The sequence below is a fragment of the Simochromis diagramma genome, unplaced genomic scaffold, assembly GCF_900408965.1.
Source record: "Simochromis diagramma unplaced genomic scaffold, fSimDia1.1 OVJJ01000585.1, whole genome shotgun sequence".
Taxonomy (NCBI): Eukaryota; Metazoa; Chordata; class Actinopteri; order Cichliformes; family Cichlidae; genus Simochromis; species Simochromis diagramma.
In genome coordinates this window covers 949,573-966,369 of record NW_024387398.1, presented here as the reverse complement: position 1 = coordinate 966,369, position 16,797 = coordinate 949,573, and the positions used below count along the sequence as shown (strand labels likewise).

Genomic DNA, 16,797 nt, shown 5'->3' with positions numbered 1-16,797 from the left:
CGAGGCCTGGACGAAGGTGGACAAACTGATTTGTGTGCTCTTATAAATCTATGTGTGGGACATCAAAAAAGATGGAAGAATGACGGGAACAACATAAGGGGGCGCTGTTGTGCACGCAAACGTTTAATCCACGCAAAGTACTGAGGAGAAGAAGAGTGCGCGAGAAGACGAAGAAGAGCAGCAAAGAATTTATCTGTTTCTGTGCAGGTTAATTTATTTACGAACTCAGAAACCAAAGCAGGAGAAGACCATGCTGAGAGCGTGTCTGAGAGGGGCTAATGCTACCGCCCGGGTAAGCCTGCTGCCTGCTCCGCAGCCGCGGGCTAACGTTAGCGTGTTGTCATTCAGTGACCCAGAGCCTGCTTCAAGGTGCCACAGTGAATTTACTAGTTCGGGCTGTTAACTCTTCGGTGCTGTCGAGCGCTGTATTTGATGCCATGCAATTGGTTGTGGACGCTGTCAGAACAGCGCAGCATGCTAACGTTAGCCGGGTTTCTTCCGGTGACAGATGGATAATGGCGTTTTAAGCATAACCAAGCTAACGAGTTTGGCTAAGTTTGAGCGGAGAGGTCATCATGGCAAAAACCAAAACTTGTCTGTTTGACCTTTTATCGGCCACAGGTTTGATAACAGCTAACCGGAGCAGTATTTTATGCTAATAGCGGCACTAGCCTTTAAAACGCGTTTGCACGTAGACTTGGTATTTATAATGAATCAGAACAAACGCTGCAGGTTGTCTTCGTAAAATCCACAAATACTAACGCATGATGTGCGTTCTCGAAAACTTTCTGTTCTGTTTCTGGGATTAAGTGTGCAGCTAGACCTCTGCACAGTGACAGAAAGGTGGCTTTCACCTGTTAAAGTGGGCCGGAATAAGTTTGACATCCCTGGGCTACAGCATCACACTGTTGCACCTCGGCTCTTCTTTCCACCGGACACGGAAACATGTTCGTCTCTGCCGGACTCGGCTTGGATGTGTTCGCCATGTACCTGAATCTGTATTTACAAAATAAGAGTGCAGTTTACTGCTCAGAAATCATGCTTTGTACTTCATTTGCTGATCTGTTTTAAATGGTAAATCAACAGTTTTGCTTATTGTTGTTTAGATTTAATCACGACAAATTAATTATTTTTATGATTTAACAGCAAGTGACAAACTGTGCTAAACTTATTACTTACTTATTACTAAAATCCATATATTACTTACGCTACAGTTAATGGGCAAGCTCGTGTGTGACATGAATATCATGAAATTTAAAATTGAAATCATCAAATGCTGATTAGCTGGTTGTGATCGACCTGTCAGTATAGCACTGCGCCTCTGCGGGCGGTCTACCCTTCCAGCTCGGCTGCTCTGCGCAGTATCTCAGCTGTTCCTGGGACTGCGCTCTGCGCTGTTTCAGTCCAGTCCTTGTTTATGTTGGCACACCCACCCCTGTCTGTTTCTCCTCTAAATCAGTGGTTTCTTGACTGCCACCTTCCCACTGAAAAATTCAATTGATGAAGCTGTCCTGAAACTAACCCGTGTCCGTCCAAGCAGTGTGGCATCGTCCTGACAGAGAATGAAACCTCTGTTTCTGAAGGCTATTTAATGTAATTACAAGAAAGCATGGCTCAGAGTGCTCAGGCTGTTTTGAAGAGTAAAGGTGTTCAGACAAAGTACTGATTTTCAGGCTTGTTAGAATTGCACAAAGTCTGTTTTTACCTTATGAACAGCATCTCTGCACCTAATTCCCCAATCTTTTATATGACGATAAGGAAAACATTGTGTAGTCTGTTGCTTGCACTGAAATTTGTTGCTCTGTGCTTGCTGTGAATGTGTGCCCGTTCTGGATCTGTGTGACATGGATTTCTTTTCACTGCCACGCTTTCCTCACCACTTTGCAGAAGAACTACAGGAGAATCCCTCTTACCAGTCTGCAGCAGTGTCGGCACTACACAGCAGGAGAGAGCAGGTAATCAGAATACTTTATTAATCCCGAAGGAAATTAGGGTTACAGCAGGCAGCACGCTAATGGCGCATGCGCACTTACAAAGGAACCTTCTGACCAACTTTACACAAACATCACATTGGGGAGACACGTCAGAAAGGTCGGCTGATAGGAAAAAAACAACGAAAATACATAACATGAGGTAAGAGGAGGAGAAAAAAACTCCACTCAGACTGAGCTCCTAGTGGGAGAACAGTTTGATAACAGAAAAAACACCTCAACACAAAAAGCACATGACTATCAATACACCACAGAAACACAAGACAAGCAACAGGGGCGGGTAAAGGGTAAGAGAGAGCCGGTGTAGACAGCGCATCCGGTCCTGCAGCATGTCTGCGCTGGTCCAGTCGACCGCCATCTTCCCCGGGAGGGGACAAGCATCGAAGGCGTTTGGAAAGGGAGGGGGGATCAGTGTGTGCACATCAGTGTGTGTGTGTGCGTGTGTGTCCAGAGTTCAGCTGAGACAGTGTCCTTCGCCCCGCCAGGCTAAGTAAACAGTCTTCCAGCCAACCCAGGTGGGCTTGCATGGAATGGGGGGAACAGTCTAAGCACAGTCGTTATCAGGGTGTTGTTGTTCAGCTCCAGCCTTGAGGCCGCAGCTGGCGCCGAAGGGGTCTCCGCATGAAGTGATGGTGGTTTTTACTTTAGTGCGAACAACTCATATGAATTTCAAAGCTGTTCTAACAGTCCGACACTGGTCTCTCAATCTCCCGTTGGAGAGCCGCGAGCTTCTCCATGATGTTATCAAACTTACGTTCGTGATGTTGTCGTTCTTTTTGCTCAAAGAGCAGGTTCTGAGAACTCACGACCGCAGTGCACTTCCCCAAGATGTGATCCAATTTGCGCTCAAAGGTGTTGTTCGAGCGAGCCCCTCCAGATGTAATCCAGTTTTTCACTCAGAGCTCTTGTTCTGAGTGTTCACGGCAGCCGTGCGTTCTCCAAGATCTTCTCCGTGCTGCACTCAATGAGCCCATTCACACACCAACACACACAGTACACTAATGAATTGTTTAGGACTAGCACATGGGCTTCAGCTGTCTTCTTAAGGGCCTCTCACACAGATGCGACATGTGCTGTGCCTGCCACCAAAATCTGTGTCCCGCTGGCCGCTGCGCTCTGGCTCCATGTTTACATGTGACTGCTCCCTGTCGTTTCAAAACACGGATCTCTCATCCTCAAGAGAAGATCTTCAGTGCTATCGTAGTGAAGAGTGTGCCGCTTCTACAGCATCGCTTTCCTCCTGAGATCACTATATGCAAGTCGGCTGAACTAGGATACACAGAGTGCAGCGTCCCTTCCCAAAGGCCGTTAGCGAGACTGTCCATTCATTCATGTCTGCTTGTCCTTTTTCATTTCAGTAGTGCTTCCAAAGTGGTTGTTGCCGGCTTGCTGACAGTAAGTGGTGGCATTGGAGGGACCGTACTCTACGCCAAATGGGACCATAAGTTCAGAGCAGCGGTTGAGAAGAACGTCCCGTACTCAGACTGGCTGCTGGGTTTGGCTTTGGGACCCGCTGCCCAAGATCCTGGCCTCCCCATAAAGAAACGGGTACGGTGCTCAGCTCATCCTAGTCATAGTTACAGGACACAAAGTTTGTTTGTGTTTCACCGTCAGTTCAGAAGAATTGAAGTCGAACATTTTTTCTTTTACTGGCTCTCCATGTGTGAGTATCTGGTCTCTGATGGTTTAAGGAGGATTCACTGTACGTTACAATGGCTTTTCAAATGATCAGACTGCATTGAAGCCCCATACCTCCACCCCCATACCTCCACCCCCATACCTCCACCTTTCCAGTGTGTGTCTGTTAAAATTCGACTCAGAATTGGTGATATCAGCTAATAAACTTCCACACAATACAATATAAATATTTGTATAGAAAGAATAACCACATTTTTAGAACCACACTGTAATAACGTATGCTTCGATTTAAATGGTTGCTGTTAAGGTGGAGTTGGCCCAGCCGCCCTCTATGATAGAAAAACAAGTGAAGAAGTCGGCGAAGAAGGAGGGAGCCGAGGGTCCGGTCAAAGACTCCAGCCCCGCCCCCAGTCAGCCTGCACAGAGCCTAGAGGGTAAGTGTGGCGCCCACTGTCATTATAACTCATGGCTTCATGTTGCCATCTGCCTTTCATCATGTGCTCTGATTCTATCAGCTTTATTTCTATTTCCGTTTTGTTATAGTTCGTTCACAGTAGTCGGGTGGAGCGCCCACAGTTTCATTGCATCTGTGCAGTGACAGTAAGGGGCTGTTGTGTTTGTACACCACCACAGTGGGTTTGAACTCAGCCAAGATGTGATTCCAGCGCAGCTTCATTTCAAGGATTCTAACACTAGTATTGGATTATTGAGTTATTCATTATAGACACTTGTATATCTAATAAACCACTTTCAGAGACAAAGTTTGTAAGGACTCCATTACAAATGAAACAGATAAAGTCCAGTTGGACTTGTGTTTGGTTTGTTTTTCTGGAATTTGCAGTAAGCGCTCCAAAGTGATGTTGGTACAGTGAGTGAGGCCAGCGTTAAGCTGAAAACCCAACAGATGTATGAGAGAGCTGGCAACAACCGTAGGAGGGGCCGAGTCAGTAATCTGGTAAATTCTTTAAAAGAAGAAATGCACTCGCGACCTCAGCGACACTGAGAAGCCTGTAGGACAGAGGGATTAAAGTGGGTAATCGCAAAAGTCCTTCCTTGGTTAGGGGACACTCTGTGCAACATTTAGCAAATTCAAGAACACCCTGGAAGAGGTAGACTGTCAAAATGTAGTGGGAGAGCATTTTACCCACTTTAACACGCTGAAGATGCTGCGTCCACATTTCTTTACCTGGACGACTGAGCGTGCAAGAAAATCTAGCGACACCTCATAATGTATGTAAAGGAATGTGCTGTACGAGGTCACTAGTTTTTGCTGACATTGTAACTGCTGATTGAAATGGCACCAGGAATCTGTGATAGTATAAAGTTGGTCACCTGACTCTTGTAGAGCACGCTTTCAGTTGCAAAACCAAAGGTGGCGTTTTGTGACGTCCGTGGATTCTACATTAAAGGCAGCGATGGACTTGGAAGGATTTTCAGCTTTCATCACTTCAGTCTCATCTTGACAGTTTGATTTAAAATCCACTGTGATGGTGTTCAAAGGATGCAGTTGTTTCATGAAAGTGTTCACCTGCAGCACCAGAGGCAGCCTGATCATCAGCCATCTCGACAGTGCCGTAATATCATTATTTACATTATGAAGTTAATATTATTTTAATTCAAGTTCATTCAAATCAGCCTCACTTGTAAATGTCTCTGGGACGAGACCAAGCCAACATTTAATATCTGCTGATGCAAACTCCCCACTCTGGGGGGGCGGTGTGCTCTGTTAGCTGCTAGCTCCACCTGTTCTTCTTTGAGATGTTTGTAAATGTGCGCTCTGTTGTTTAGCCCCAGCAGAAGCCTCTCAGGGTAAGCTGTCTTCTCCTATACTCTCCTGTTGTTGCTCTGCTCCCGTGTGAAATTTCATTTTGCACTGCTATTAGGCTTCTTAGTTTGTAGCAGCCATTGTATCTTTGATAGCTTTAAAGCCATTATGCTGCCATAAATACTACCTCACTGTAGCTGAAGCTGAAGTGATGATGAAACCAGTAGATGGATGGTCTTTACTATGTGTATGAGTGGTTTTGTGCGTGGTGACACACATGGAAGCTCCTGAGCGGCTCTTGCCTTCTGTATTTGTGTCCCATTTAGAGGCCTCAGCAGAGGCGACTCATATCATCTCAGCCATCGGTGAGGTCCCATCAGTCCCTGCTCCATGTGACACAGAGGCAGCAGCAGTCAAAGGTATCATCACTGAAACAGGACCTTGCTGTGAGGCTACAGTGCTAACCACTGCACGCTCTGCTGTCCTTCTTTATTGTCATTATGCAGCACAAAGCAAAATTCTGGGCGGCAGCTTAGAAGAGCCAGTATCTAAACCACAGACAAATCCACAGTGGGCACATGGTATATACGATTAAATCCTCTCCTTTGGGTGGAGCTCGGACTTGGTGTTGGCGCTCTGTGCAGTAGAGTACCACTTCCTGTTCCTGTTACAAGCACAGCAGTGTTTTAGCCAATTGAATTAAATATTGATATGTTATCTTTACGTGCTTTATCCAGAGTCTGTAGTCGACCGACCGTTCTCTTCTGCACTTTCCTGCTCAGATGTTTAGTTAGTTGGCTTCCTTTAGTAATAACGACTCTTGTAATACATGTAACCTGTAACTTCATCACAGTAGACGTCTTTCTGAAAGCGCTGCAACTACGTTTAAGAATATAATCCACCCACTGTTATCATCTTCAGTGCCCTGTAGCAGAGCAGCTACCTGAACGCTGCTCCAACAGAGGTCGACCATCTTGTTAATAATTTCACCTCCTCACTGCGTACGACTCTGGATACTGTAGCTCCAGTGAAAACTAAGGTTTCTAATCAGAAGTACCTGACTCCGTGGTATAATTCTCAAACACTTTCTGAGTTAACTTCAATAATTACTTCCTCCAAACCATCAACGTGTCTTTTAGACCCCATTCCTACAAAACTGCTCAAAGAAGTCCTGCCATTAATTAATTCTTCGATCTTAAATATGATCAACCTATCTCTAATGATCGGCTATGTACCACAGGCCTTCAAACTGGCTGTAGTTAAACCTTTACTCAAAAAGCATCTCTAGACCCAGCAGTCTTAGCTAATTATAGGCCAATCTCCAACCTTCCTTTCATATCAAACATCCTTGAAAGAGTAGTTGTCAAACAGCTAACAGATCATCTGCAGAGGTTTATTTGAAGAGTTTCAGTCAGGTTTCAGAGCTCATCACAGCACAGAAACAGCTTTAGTGAAGGTTACAAATGATCTTCTTATGGCCTCTGACAGTGGACTCATCTCTGTGCTTGTCCTGCTAGACCTCAGTGCAGCGTTCGATACTGTCGACCATAATATCCTATTAGAGCGATTAGAACATGCTGTAGGTATTACAGGTACTGCACTGCAGTGGTTTGTATCATATCTATCTAATAGACTCCAGTTTGTGCATGTAAATGGAGAGTCCTCTTCACACACTGAGGTTATTTATGGAGTTCCACAGGGTTCAGTGCTAGGACCAATTCTGTTTACATTATACAGTGGGGCAAAAAAGTATTTAGTCAGCCACCGATTGTGCAAGTTCCCCCACTTAAAATGATGACAGAGGTCAGTAATTTGCACCAGAGGTACACTTCAACTGTGAGAGACAGAATGTGAAAAAAAAATCCATGAATCCACATGGTAGGATTTGTAAAGAATTTATTCGTAAATCAGGGTGGAAAATAAGTATTTGGTCACCTCAAACAAGGAAAATCTCTGGCTCTCACAGACCTGTAACGTCTTCTGTAAGAAGCTTTTCTGTCCCCCACTCGTTACCTGTATGAATGGCACCTGTTTGAACTCATCATCTGTATAAAAGACACCTGTCCACAGCCTCAAACAGTCAGACTCCAAACTCCGCCATGGCCAAGACCAAAGAGCTTTTGAAGGACACCAGGAAAGTATTGTAGACCTGCACCAGACTGGGAAGAGTGAATCTACAATAGGCAAGCAGCTTGGTGTGAAAAAATCAACTGTGGGAGCAATCATCAGAAAATGGAAGACATACAAGACCACTGATAATCTCCCTCGATCTGGGGCTCCACGCAAGATCTCATCCCGTGGGGTCAAAATGATCATGAGAACGGTGAGCAAAGATCCCAGAACCACACGGGGGGACCTGGTGAATGACCTGCAGAGAGCTGGGACCAAAGTAACAAAGGTCACCATCAGTAACACACTACAACGGCAGGGAATCAAATCCCGCAGTGCCAGACGTGTTCCGCTGCTGAAGCCAGTGCATGTCCAGGCCCGTCTGAAGTTTGCCAGAGAGCACATGGATGATACAGCAGAGGATTGGGAGAATGTCATGTGGGCAGATGAAACCAAAGTAGAACTTTTTGGTATAAACTCAACTCGTCGTGTTTGGAGGAAGAAGAATACTGAGTTGCATCCCAAGAACACCATACCTACTGTGAAGCATGGGGGTGGAAACATCATGCTATGGGGCTGTTTTTCTGCCAAGGGGACAGGACGACTGATCCGTGTTAAGGACAGAATGAATGGGGCCATGTATCGTGAGATTTTGAGCCAAAACCTCCTTCCATCAGTGAGAACTTTGAAGATGAAACGAGGCTGGGTCTTCCAACATGACAATGATCCAAAACACACCGCCCGGGCAACAAAGGAGTGGCTCCGTAAGAAGCATTTGAAAGTCCTGGAGTGGCCTAGCCAGTCTCCAGACCTCAACCCCATAGAAAATCTGTGGCGGGAGTTGAAAGTCCGTGTTGCTCGGCGACAGCCCCAAAACATCACTGCTCTCTAGAAGATCTGCATGGAGGAATGGGCCAAAATACCAGCTACTGTGTGTACAAACCTGGTAAAGACCTATAGTAAACGTTTGACCTCTGTTATTGCCAACAAAGGTTATGTTACAAAGTACTGAGTTGTATTTTTGTTATTGACCAAATACTTATTTTCCACCCTGATTTACGAATAAATTCTTTACAAATCCTACCATGTGGATTCATGGATTTTTTTTTTTCACATTCTGTCTCTCACAGTTGAAGTGTACCTCTGGTGCAAATTACTGACCTCTGTCATCATTTTAGGTGGGGGAACTTGCACAATCGGTGGCTGACTAAATACTTTTTTGCCCCACTGTACAAGCTTCCACAATAGAGGATGCTTTCTGTTGTGGATCTGTAGACATTCACGATTAAATTCATAACGTTGAAACAAACAAAATAATAGTCAGTGCAAAATGCAGCACATATGATTATTATGTTGGTCAGGATGATGGTAGTGATTAGCATTTGCACCTCACAGCAAGAAGGTTTGATTGTGCATCAAACCTGCTGGTCTCCATGAGTTCTCCATGTTGTGTGAAACATGGATGGAGACTAGTTAACTTGTGCAATAGCCCAGGTTGAGTAAGTAGTTACGGTAGTTTTCATTTAATGCCGGAGACAGAATATGAAGCAAGAAGCAAATCTGCACCAAAGTTGAAATGTTTTTAACGTGCAGTGTCACTGAGGCATCTACATTTGCAAAGGTTTTGCAAAACCTTCATTCGTGGTGTGAACATACAATAATAGCACTTCATGTTCTTTCATGGCTGAAAGTCCAGCAGTCTTGAGGATTACTGGGGTTGTTTTAGGTCTGTGTTTGTGTGTTTTCTCTCAAAGAGTGCAATGAGTGCCATGAACACAAGGAGGCGACAGCGGTCCATCCTGCACCCACAGAACCAATGAAAGAGCGTCCAGTAGAAGAAGTGGCTGCTAGACTTGCTCAACAAGAACAGGAGGAACAGGATATTTCAGCATGTAGGATGACAGCAACACACACACACACACACACACACACACACACACACACACACACACACACACACACACACACAAAGAGTGACGTCGTTGCATACTGACCACTTGAATAATGACGTGTAATTTTATAGACAGTAAATGTCTCTGTCTTCCTGTGTGATTGCTTTTCAGCGGTATCAGCCAGTCTTGAAGACTCACTGGCGAGCTCAGCCAAAGCTACTCTGCAGGCCATAGGAGCGCAAGAAGCAGCCCTGCAGGCTATCATGCAGCACACAGACAAACTGAAGGAGGCTATGGAAGCAGAGGTAAACAGCAAGCACTTCATAAGGAAGGCATGTGCCAACTTTTATGTTTTAATACCCCCAGCAAATGGGGACTGTGCTCAGCTGGTACTCCAAATGTAATATGAAGTACAAATCAGTGATTGTACTTTTGGAAAACCAAAACAGGGCCACCGTGCCCTTTAGGGCCTTTTTTACCCCTCAGCTTGAAGGCGACGTTGGATACCGTAGGTCCATCTACTAAAAACCTGGGACAAGTTTGAGTCCTTGAACTTAGTCCAGTGTTCTGTGGTGAATGTGTTAACTCGAGAAGGAAGTCCCCCGGGGTTTTCATACAGTAGGTCAGTCTGCTGGGAGCTGAGCGTCCAGTACTTTTGTAAATGGACCGTCTGTGATGGACTGAATCTGAGCCAAAGGCCGCAGGCTGGAGGGAGAGTGACGGTGTGCTGGTGTGGCTGAAGGAAGCCTGTGATGTTCAGTTCAGATTGTTTTCAGTAGAGTACAGTAGAATCTCTGGGCACAGCTCTTTAGTGTTTCACAGCTCTGGTTTAGTCTGTTTGGTTTCTGTGTAACTCTTGTCGGGACAGATCTAACCACTAATGCAGGGACCACTTGCACACTTCATGCTTCCTTTTCTGTAGCACAGATACCTGCACGCCTCCTGCCCGCTAACCTCGGAGTATAAACTATAGATGAGTCTGTTGGTAAATCTAAAGAGCACAGATATTTATTTCAAAATGTAGGGAGTATAAGTAAAAATTAAATACTCAAGTAAAGTACACATACCTACTTCAATAGAATAACAAAGTAATAGTATTACCTTACATTAAATGACTAATGGTAACATGTGCGCTGGTCAGGGAAACATTTCTAATAACTGCTAAATAGAATCTGATGGCAGTAAATGTTCAGTGTTGCTACTACAGCTGATGGTGAGGGTGGAGCTGCGTGTCCGCCTGCCTGTCTGATGGATACTGTTGCGAATAAGTATCCATATGTTTCAATTCCACATGAATGTTTCTATGTATCTATTTGACATCCCCAGCTCACACCTGCAAAAGCTCCATCGAGGCTGATGAATGAGGCAGGACTCCATCTTTGCCTCAAGCCCACATGTCCTGCAGACCACTGGACTGGGCTCGTCTGCATCGTCTCACAGCAGCGCTGTCACTGAAGACCTGCGTACTCTTGTTTTTAATCAGATACATTGCTTGCTGTGGCCTGTGTGGTCCACCCACCACAGCGCTGTATTAGTAATGTTTAAGGCTCACTGAATGGGAAGCGTCACTGTTTTGCAGTAGAGTTATTGAAGTTCTTCTTAAACTTAGGTTCTTCCTGAGGAGAAGTCAAACCAGTGGAAGGACCTGGAAGCTGCTCTTGCTGATAGAACCACGGCTTTGAACGATGCCAGAGCCGCTCTGTCGAAAGCCAAGTAACACAAACACACACACACAAACATACTTATTACAAACTTGAATGTGTGTGAAGAATTCTTTCTTTTCCACTTAGCTTGAAAATCATAAATGTTCTTTCTTTAAATTGTGATTTCTTCTGCTTGGAGTAAAAGTGTTTCTTTAATTCTGATGACCAGTGTGGCACAAGGTTAATCTGAAAGATGTAATAATCACTCAGCTTTCAGGGCTGTGATGAGTGCAGCGTACATCTCTGCCTAACTCAATTATTTTGGCAGTCTTCCTTATCAGCACATCTCTTTCCTTGCAGCGAGTCCTTGGACAGTCTCAGGTCAGTGATTGACGAGTCCAAAGGGCTGAAGATATCCTCTGTTCGCCCGCTGGTTTTAGCAGCAGAGGAGAATCTCCATAACATGGTTGTGGACTTGGACAAAATGGTCATGAAGGTAAAGTTTTTCTTTTTTGGTGCATTGTGGACGACTACAGGAGATTAAAGTGACCTGTTTGCTTCCTTTCTGAGGCTCACGTTCACATTTGCACCTCTCAGCTGTAAACTGTCTGAAAGTGACAGCAGCACGTTAGCCTCTGTTGGCCAGTACCAAACATAAGAGCTACCTTAGCATCAAAGCACAGTACTTTGTAAAATAGGCAAGAAAACTTGTGAGGAGGTGACTCAACCCAGCATCAGCAGCTATATTTGCAGCTCCAGTCCATGTGATGGGAGCACTACGTAGGCTCCTTCTATGCTGAGATATGACTGGATATAATACTGTATCACTACTTTGCACTGCTGGCAGCGCCTTGTTTCAGTAGATACACACTCATTTTAAAACAAGGATACAAAATGCCTTTGATTTTCCTCATTTCCTTACAAATGTTGCTGCCTGCAAGCTGTGAGTGTCGATAAAATGTTTCCTTTTCTCTGTCATCAGAAATATGATTATCATTTTGCCCACACCCTGTGAGCATGTGTGTGGTATGACCTATTAAACTCTAGTGACCAGCACTATGTGCAGTTAAAGTGTTGGCTGTGTTATCTTCACCACTGTCATGATTATTAACTCGTCCTTTTCTATTCACACCTCTCTGTTCTTCTGCTAACAAATGTTACCAACTAAAGGTTCAGTCTGCAGAGTCAGAGGCTAAGATCGTCTCCCAGTACAGTGAACTGGTTAACGAAGCCAAACGACAGTTTCAAAGGGAAGTCAGCAGTCTCACTCCAGAGATCCAGGCCAACTGGAAAGGGCTCAGTAAGAGCACGCATACACACTCAAACACGTGTCTTTACACACACAAAGTTTGATTCGATTTGTTCAGCTGGACATTGTGTTTTCATTGGTTGCTAATCGGACTAACGATGGGCCTGAGGTCAGTTTCATAAGTGTTAATATGGAAACTGTCATGTGTAGTGATGAATGGCCATGAGTACGATTCACAGAGTTGGTGGAAGGGCTGCAATCACAGCATTGTAAGACGGTGACAGATGTACCTTTAAGCACCTGCTCGATTCCCAGATGGTCGACGTGCACGTGCAGCCTCAGGCCTCTAACCACAGAGATGTTACGTGTAGCCTGCTAGCCATAGCTGGTGTCTGGGATGGATGAATAAAGCCAGGTCTCTAACATCAGCACAGTGTTATTAGTCGTGATCTGTAGCCTCAGGTCATGTTATTATGTGGTTGTTTGTGTGGCTGAAGCTGTCTTTCATGCCGCCGCCTTCACCTTCTCCCAGCTGGTACGATAATAAACAGAGCGAGGCATGTCCTGAAGAACAGAATCAGCTGTCTGGGATTTACTTACCCAGATTATTAAGCATGCATTAGGACACTCATTGTGTTGCTGACATAGATGACAGTACAGTGAAAGAATGTGACAACGTTTCCCCTCTAATGAGGAGCAATATTTAGGTTTCCATACTGATGTTGAGGTTTTAGAGCGACGTTCTGTGGCTACAGTAACATATGATTAGTGTTTCAGTACTAATAACATCAGTATAACCTGTATCATTCGTGACAGGCACGTCAAATAGAATCGGATCACAATCTAATATGTTGTTTAAGCTCTGTGCGTCTTTTGTTAGCTAACGTTTGGTGGCTCTAAGTCCACCGTCTGAACATTCACGGGGTTTTTGAAATGTGCATTTACAGTCAAAACCTCACGTTCTTGCATGTCACCGTAACTCTTAGTTACTTTCATACATTCAAAACTATGTGCTGATCAGGAAGTACGTTTTCAAGAATAACTTGTTTTTGTGTGTTAGCTGGTAAACTGTCCACAGACGACCTCAACGCTCTGATCGCCCATGCACATCGTCGCATTGACCAGTTGAACCGAGAGCTGGCTGAGCAGAAGGTCAGAGAGAAGATCCACATTGATGCAGCGTTGGAGCAACAGAAACTCGAGGACCAGAAAGCTCTGGACAACGCTGTCAACACTGCCCTGCAACATGTCAAAGAAGATGCCCGGCTGGACCAGGAGAGGAAGGTGCAGGAAAAAATATCTTTAGATTGTTCTGGTTTTTCAGTTAACGTGAGCGTATCTAAAACGTGTTACGATTTCCTCTGTGTGTACGCAGCTGGCTGAGTTAAGAGAAGTGATGGAGGCAGAGATGAGGACTCAGCTGCGGCGGCAGGCAGCAGCTCACACAGACCACGTCCAAGATGTGCTCAAAGTCCAGGAGCACGAGCTGAAAGCTGAGGCTGAGCAGGTGATCTACCCCAGAGTCTGCTTACACATCAGAAATGAGTACTTACAGGACATTAGTGGCTCTGAGTTGCCAGGTTTGGAGCGTAGAGTAAACACAAAATATATACTGAATAAAACGTGGTCTGTTTGGTTAAGTTACTTAATCCATGAAACCAGCTTGCACTGGCTGTCTGACAAACATCCTACAGAAAGTTTGCTAATAGATGTTAACAGTGGCACAAAATGCTAAAAGTAAAAACAGTCAAGAAGATGTTTGAACTGTGTCTCAAAGTAAAACAGCTCTTTGTGTCATTGTTGCCATAAACTATTATTAATACAAAGAATCCAAACTCTGCTTCACCTCACATTTCAATTGTAATGAATGTATTTGGTTGAAAACCCTCTTTGTTTCTCCTCACGTCCTGTTTCTCGCATCGTTCTTCATTTCTGAGTAAACTGATCTTTTCTCTTGTACCTTGAGCTCAGCTGATAATTGTTGAGCTGTTAGAAACATTGTAAGTGCATTTGAAAGGACTTGGCACTTACAAGAAGGGTCACTTCCTTCATGCTGCAACGCTACCATGACCACAGCTTACTGACATCTGCAGCAAAGATGCTGCTCTGGATCATTTCTTTATTTTCAAACCTTCTGTCTTCAGTAAACGTGTTAAACTGTTTTGTGTTTACTCTGATGGCCTTTGCTTTGTTGGAGGTCTGTGATAAAGCGTAGGATAAAATAAACATGCTGCTGTATACGGGAAGCTGACAGCTTGTTTTGCCATATCTTAAGCTTTTTTTCACTAATATCCTGTAAAAGGGGGCGTGGCCAAGACACCTGAGACGAGTCAGGCTGCTGCAGCGTACTCTGTTCCTGCGAGTTGCACGCTGTGTGCTTTTCATCCTTCAGCCCTTCAGAGCTATGCTTTGGTTGTGTTCAGGTACTGAGCAGTAAGATGCTGGAACAGGAGACTCGCTACCGTCAGCTGACCCAGGAACAGCTCGACAACTTCACTTTGGACATGAACACAGCCTACGCGAGGCTGAAGGGGGTGGAAGAAGCTATAGACAGTAAGAGATACACGCATCCAAAAAAGCAAAGAAATAGCACTGAGTGATTAGTCGGGTAGGTTGTTATCTGGAGTGCTGCAGAGGAGTACCACATGTAGGAATGATGATGTGTGTAGATGAATGTTGGAATAGTTGGATAATTTTTTTCTGGTGTGCAAAGGGACTGGATGTCCACGTGCACACAGACACGTTCTTTTCCACTCGGTCATGTAAATCTCTTTGTCTTTTGAACACAGGCCACGTGGTAGCAGAGGACGAGGCTCGTAAGGCCCACCAGCTGTGGCTCTCTGTGGAGGCTCTCAGTTACTCCCTAAAGACTGCTGAAGCCGACGTGCCCACTGTGCCTCTGGAGAACGCCGCTCAGGCTGTTCGCGACAGCTGCCGAGACAACGACTTTGCCTTGGCGCTGGCGTCGGCTCTTCCGGAGAAATCCCTGCAGCGAGGCGTGTACAGCGAGGCCTCTCTCCGTGCCCGTTTCAACTCCTTGCGATCGCTGGCCCGCCGCGTCGCTCTCATCGATGAATCTCGTAACTCCTTGTATCAGTATTTCTTGTCCTACCTTCAAGCTGCACTGCTGTTTGAGAAGAGTCAGGAAGCTCCGCCTAGCCAGCTGAGCTCTGAGGATTTAGATCCATTCAAGCTTCTGTCATATGCTAGCTACTGCTTGGAGCACGGGGACCTGGAGTTAGCAGCTAAACTGGTGAACCAGCTGAGGGGAGAGGCCAGGAGAGTGGTGGAGGACTGGCTTATTGAAGCCAGACTCACACTGGAAACTAGGCAGGTAGTGAATCTGCTGTCTGCTTACGCAAATGCTGTGGGTTTGGGTACCACACAGGCGCCGTAGGTTGCCACAGTAACCGTTAAGGGAAAAAATCTGCTAAAAGTCTTTTTTTCCAAGAAGTATCAAAGTTCCCGAGTGTAGCTGGAAGTGGCTCAGGTGGAGCTTCAGCCTGAATCCTTTGTGCAGGGAAGCATCGGCAGTCTGCAGCACAGAAAGATGGTTTCTTCCTTTTAAGTTACCTGAACCACATAAATGTATTCCTCTGAAAGCACTAATTCACTGTGGCCACTTATTTATATGATACATTCAATGCACTTCTTAGCTTAGTCTTATCAATTCAGACTGCAGGTTTGGCCCAGCTATTCGTCTCCAGCCCGTGTGTTATGGAACCGTCATCCTACGAATTACAGTTGGATATTTGTGAATACTGCACATGTTAAATAAATCCTGGAAAAAAGACAACGCTGTATTTCATTTCATTGTTCTTGTCATGGGGACTACGGTTTAAAATGAGAGCTCTCATGCAGACGTTTGCATCGCTGTGAGTGTTGTCCCCACACATGGACAGTTTACCTCTGTGCTCCACCACGGTAGAGTTTACATCTAATAATGAAGGCGAGACTTTCATTATGGTGGTGCAGTTTCTACCTGAGCACTCCAAACACCTTTTCCCATGAGTTTTCTGCATAGGTGCTTTCTCTCTCCACACACAGCTCAAGTGTATTTGGTATGTAGACTGGAGCAGGGGTCGAACCACCAACCTTCTGGTTAGTAGGAGAGCTGCGCTGCCTGCTGTGCTGCAGCCAACCCTTCGTAGTAACTTTATAAGTGGTCTTGAGCAACATGTCTCCAGGATTTCAGCGGCCTTTCAAATTTTAATTTTCTTTTTTTGGCCATCGGTGCTTTTTCAATGATGTGATAACTTGAGAACAAAGCCACACTCGACTTCAGGAGGAGGAAGGAGGAAGTCTGAGCTGCAGCCTATCGGCATCAACAGGGAGTGCGTGGGAAGAGTGTCCAGCTTCAAGTTCCTGGGTGTGCACATAGACACACTCAGAGAAATGGAGCTCAAAGTCCTCTGAGGTTTTAAAGAGGGGGGAGGGGGGTAGTTACACTCAGTAGCACAGGAACAGAGCGGGAGGGAGAGAGAGAGAGAGCCAGGGACAACAACGTCAC

At 45.3% G+C, this 16,797-nt stretch overlaps 1 protein-coding gene across 5 annotated transcripts; it reads left to right on the top strand.

Annotated features, from left to right (window-relative positions):
* The first annotated feature begins 119 nt into the window (after positions 1-119).
* immt (inner membrane protein, mitochondrial (mitofilin)) lies at positions 120-16,080 on the top strand. Of its 5 annotated transcripts, none has more exons than XM_040010120.1 (14): positions 120-292; positions 1,888-1,955; positions 3,353-3,539; positions 3,937-4,063; positions 5,721-5,813; positions 9,258-9,395; positions 9,567-9,700; positions 11,005-11,108; positions 11,399-11,534; positions 12,209-12,338; positions 13,348-13,571; positions 13,663-13,794; positions 14,711-14,840; positions 15,077-16,080. In XM_040010120.1, exons 1-14 carry the CDS (start codon positions 251-253, stop codon positions 15,682-15,684), a joined length of 2,253 nt encoding a protein of 750 aa, XP_039866054.1. In that variant the 5' UTR covers positions 120-250; the 3' UTR covers positions 15,685-16,080. The 5 variants fall into 5 exon arrangements, with proteins under 5 accessions (XP_039866054.1, XP_039866053.1, XP_039866058.1 ...); XM_040010119.1 differs by having other exon boundaries at positions 3,350-3,539; XM_040010121.1 differs by lacking the exon at positions 120-292 and adding an exon at positions 1,056-1,074 and having other exon boundaries at positions 3,350-3,539.
* The last annotated feature ends 717 nt before the right edge of the window (positions 16,081-16,797 follow it).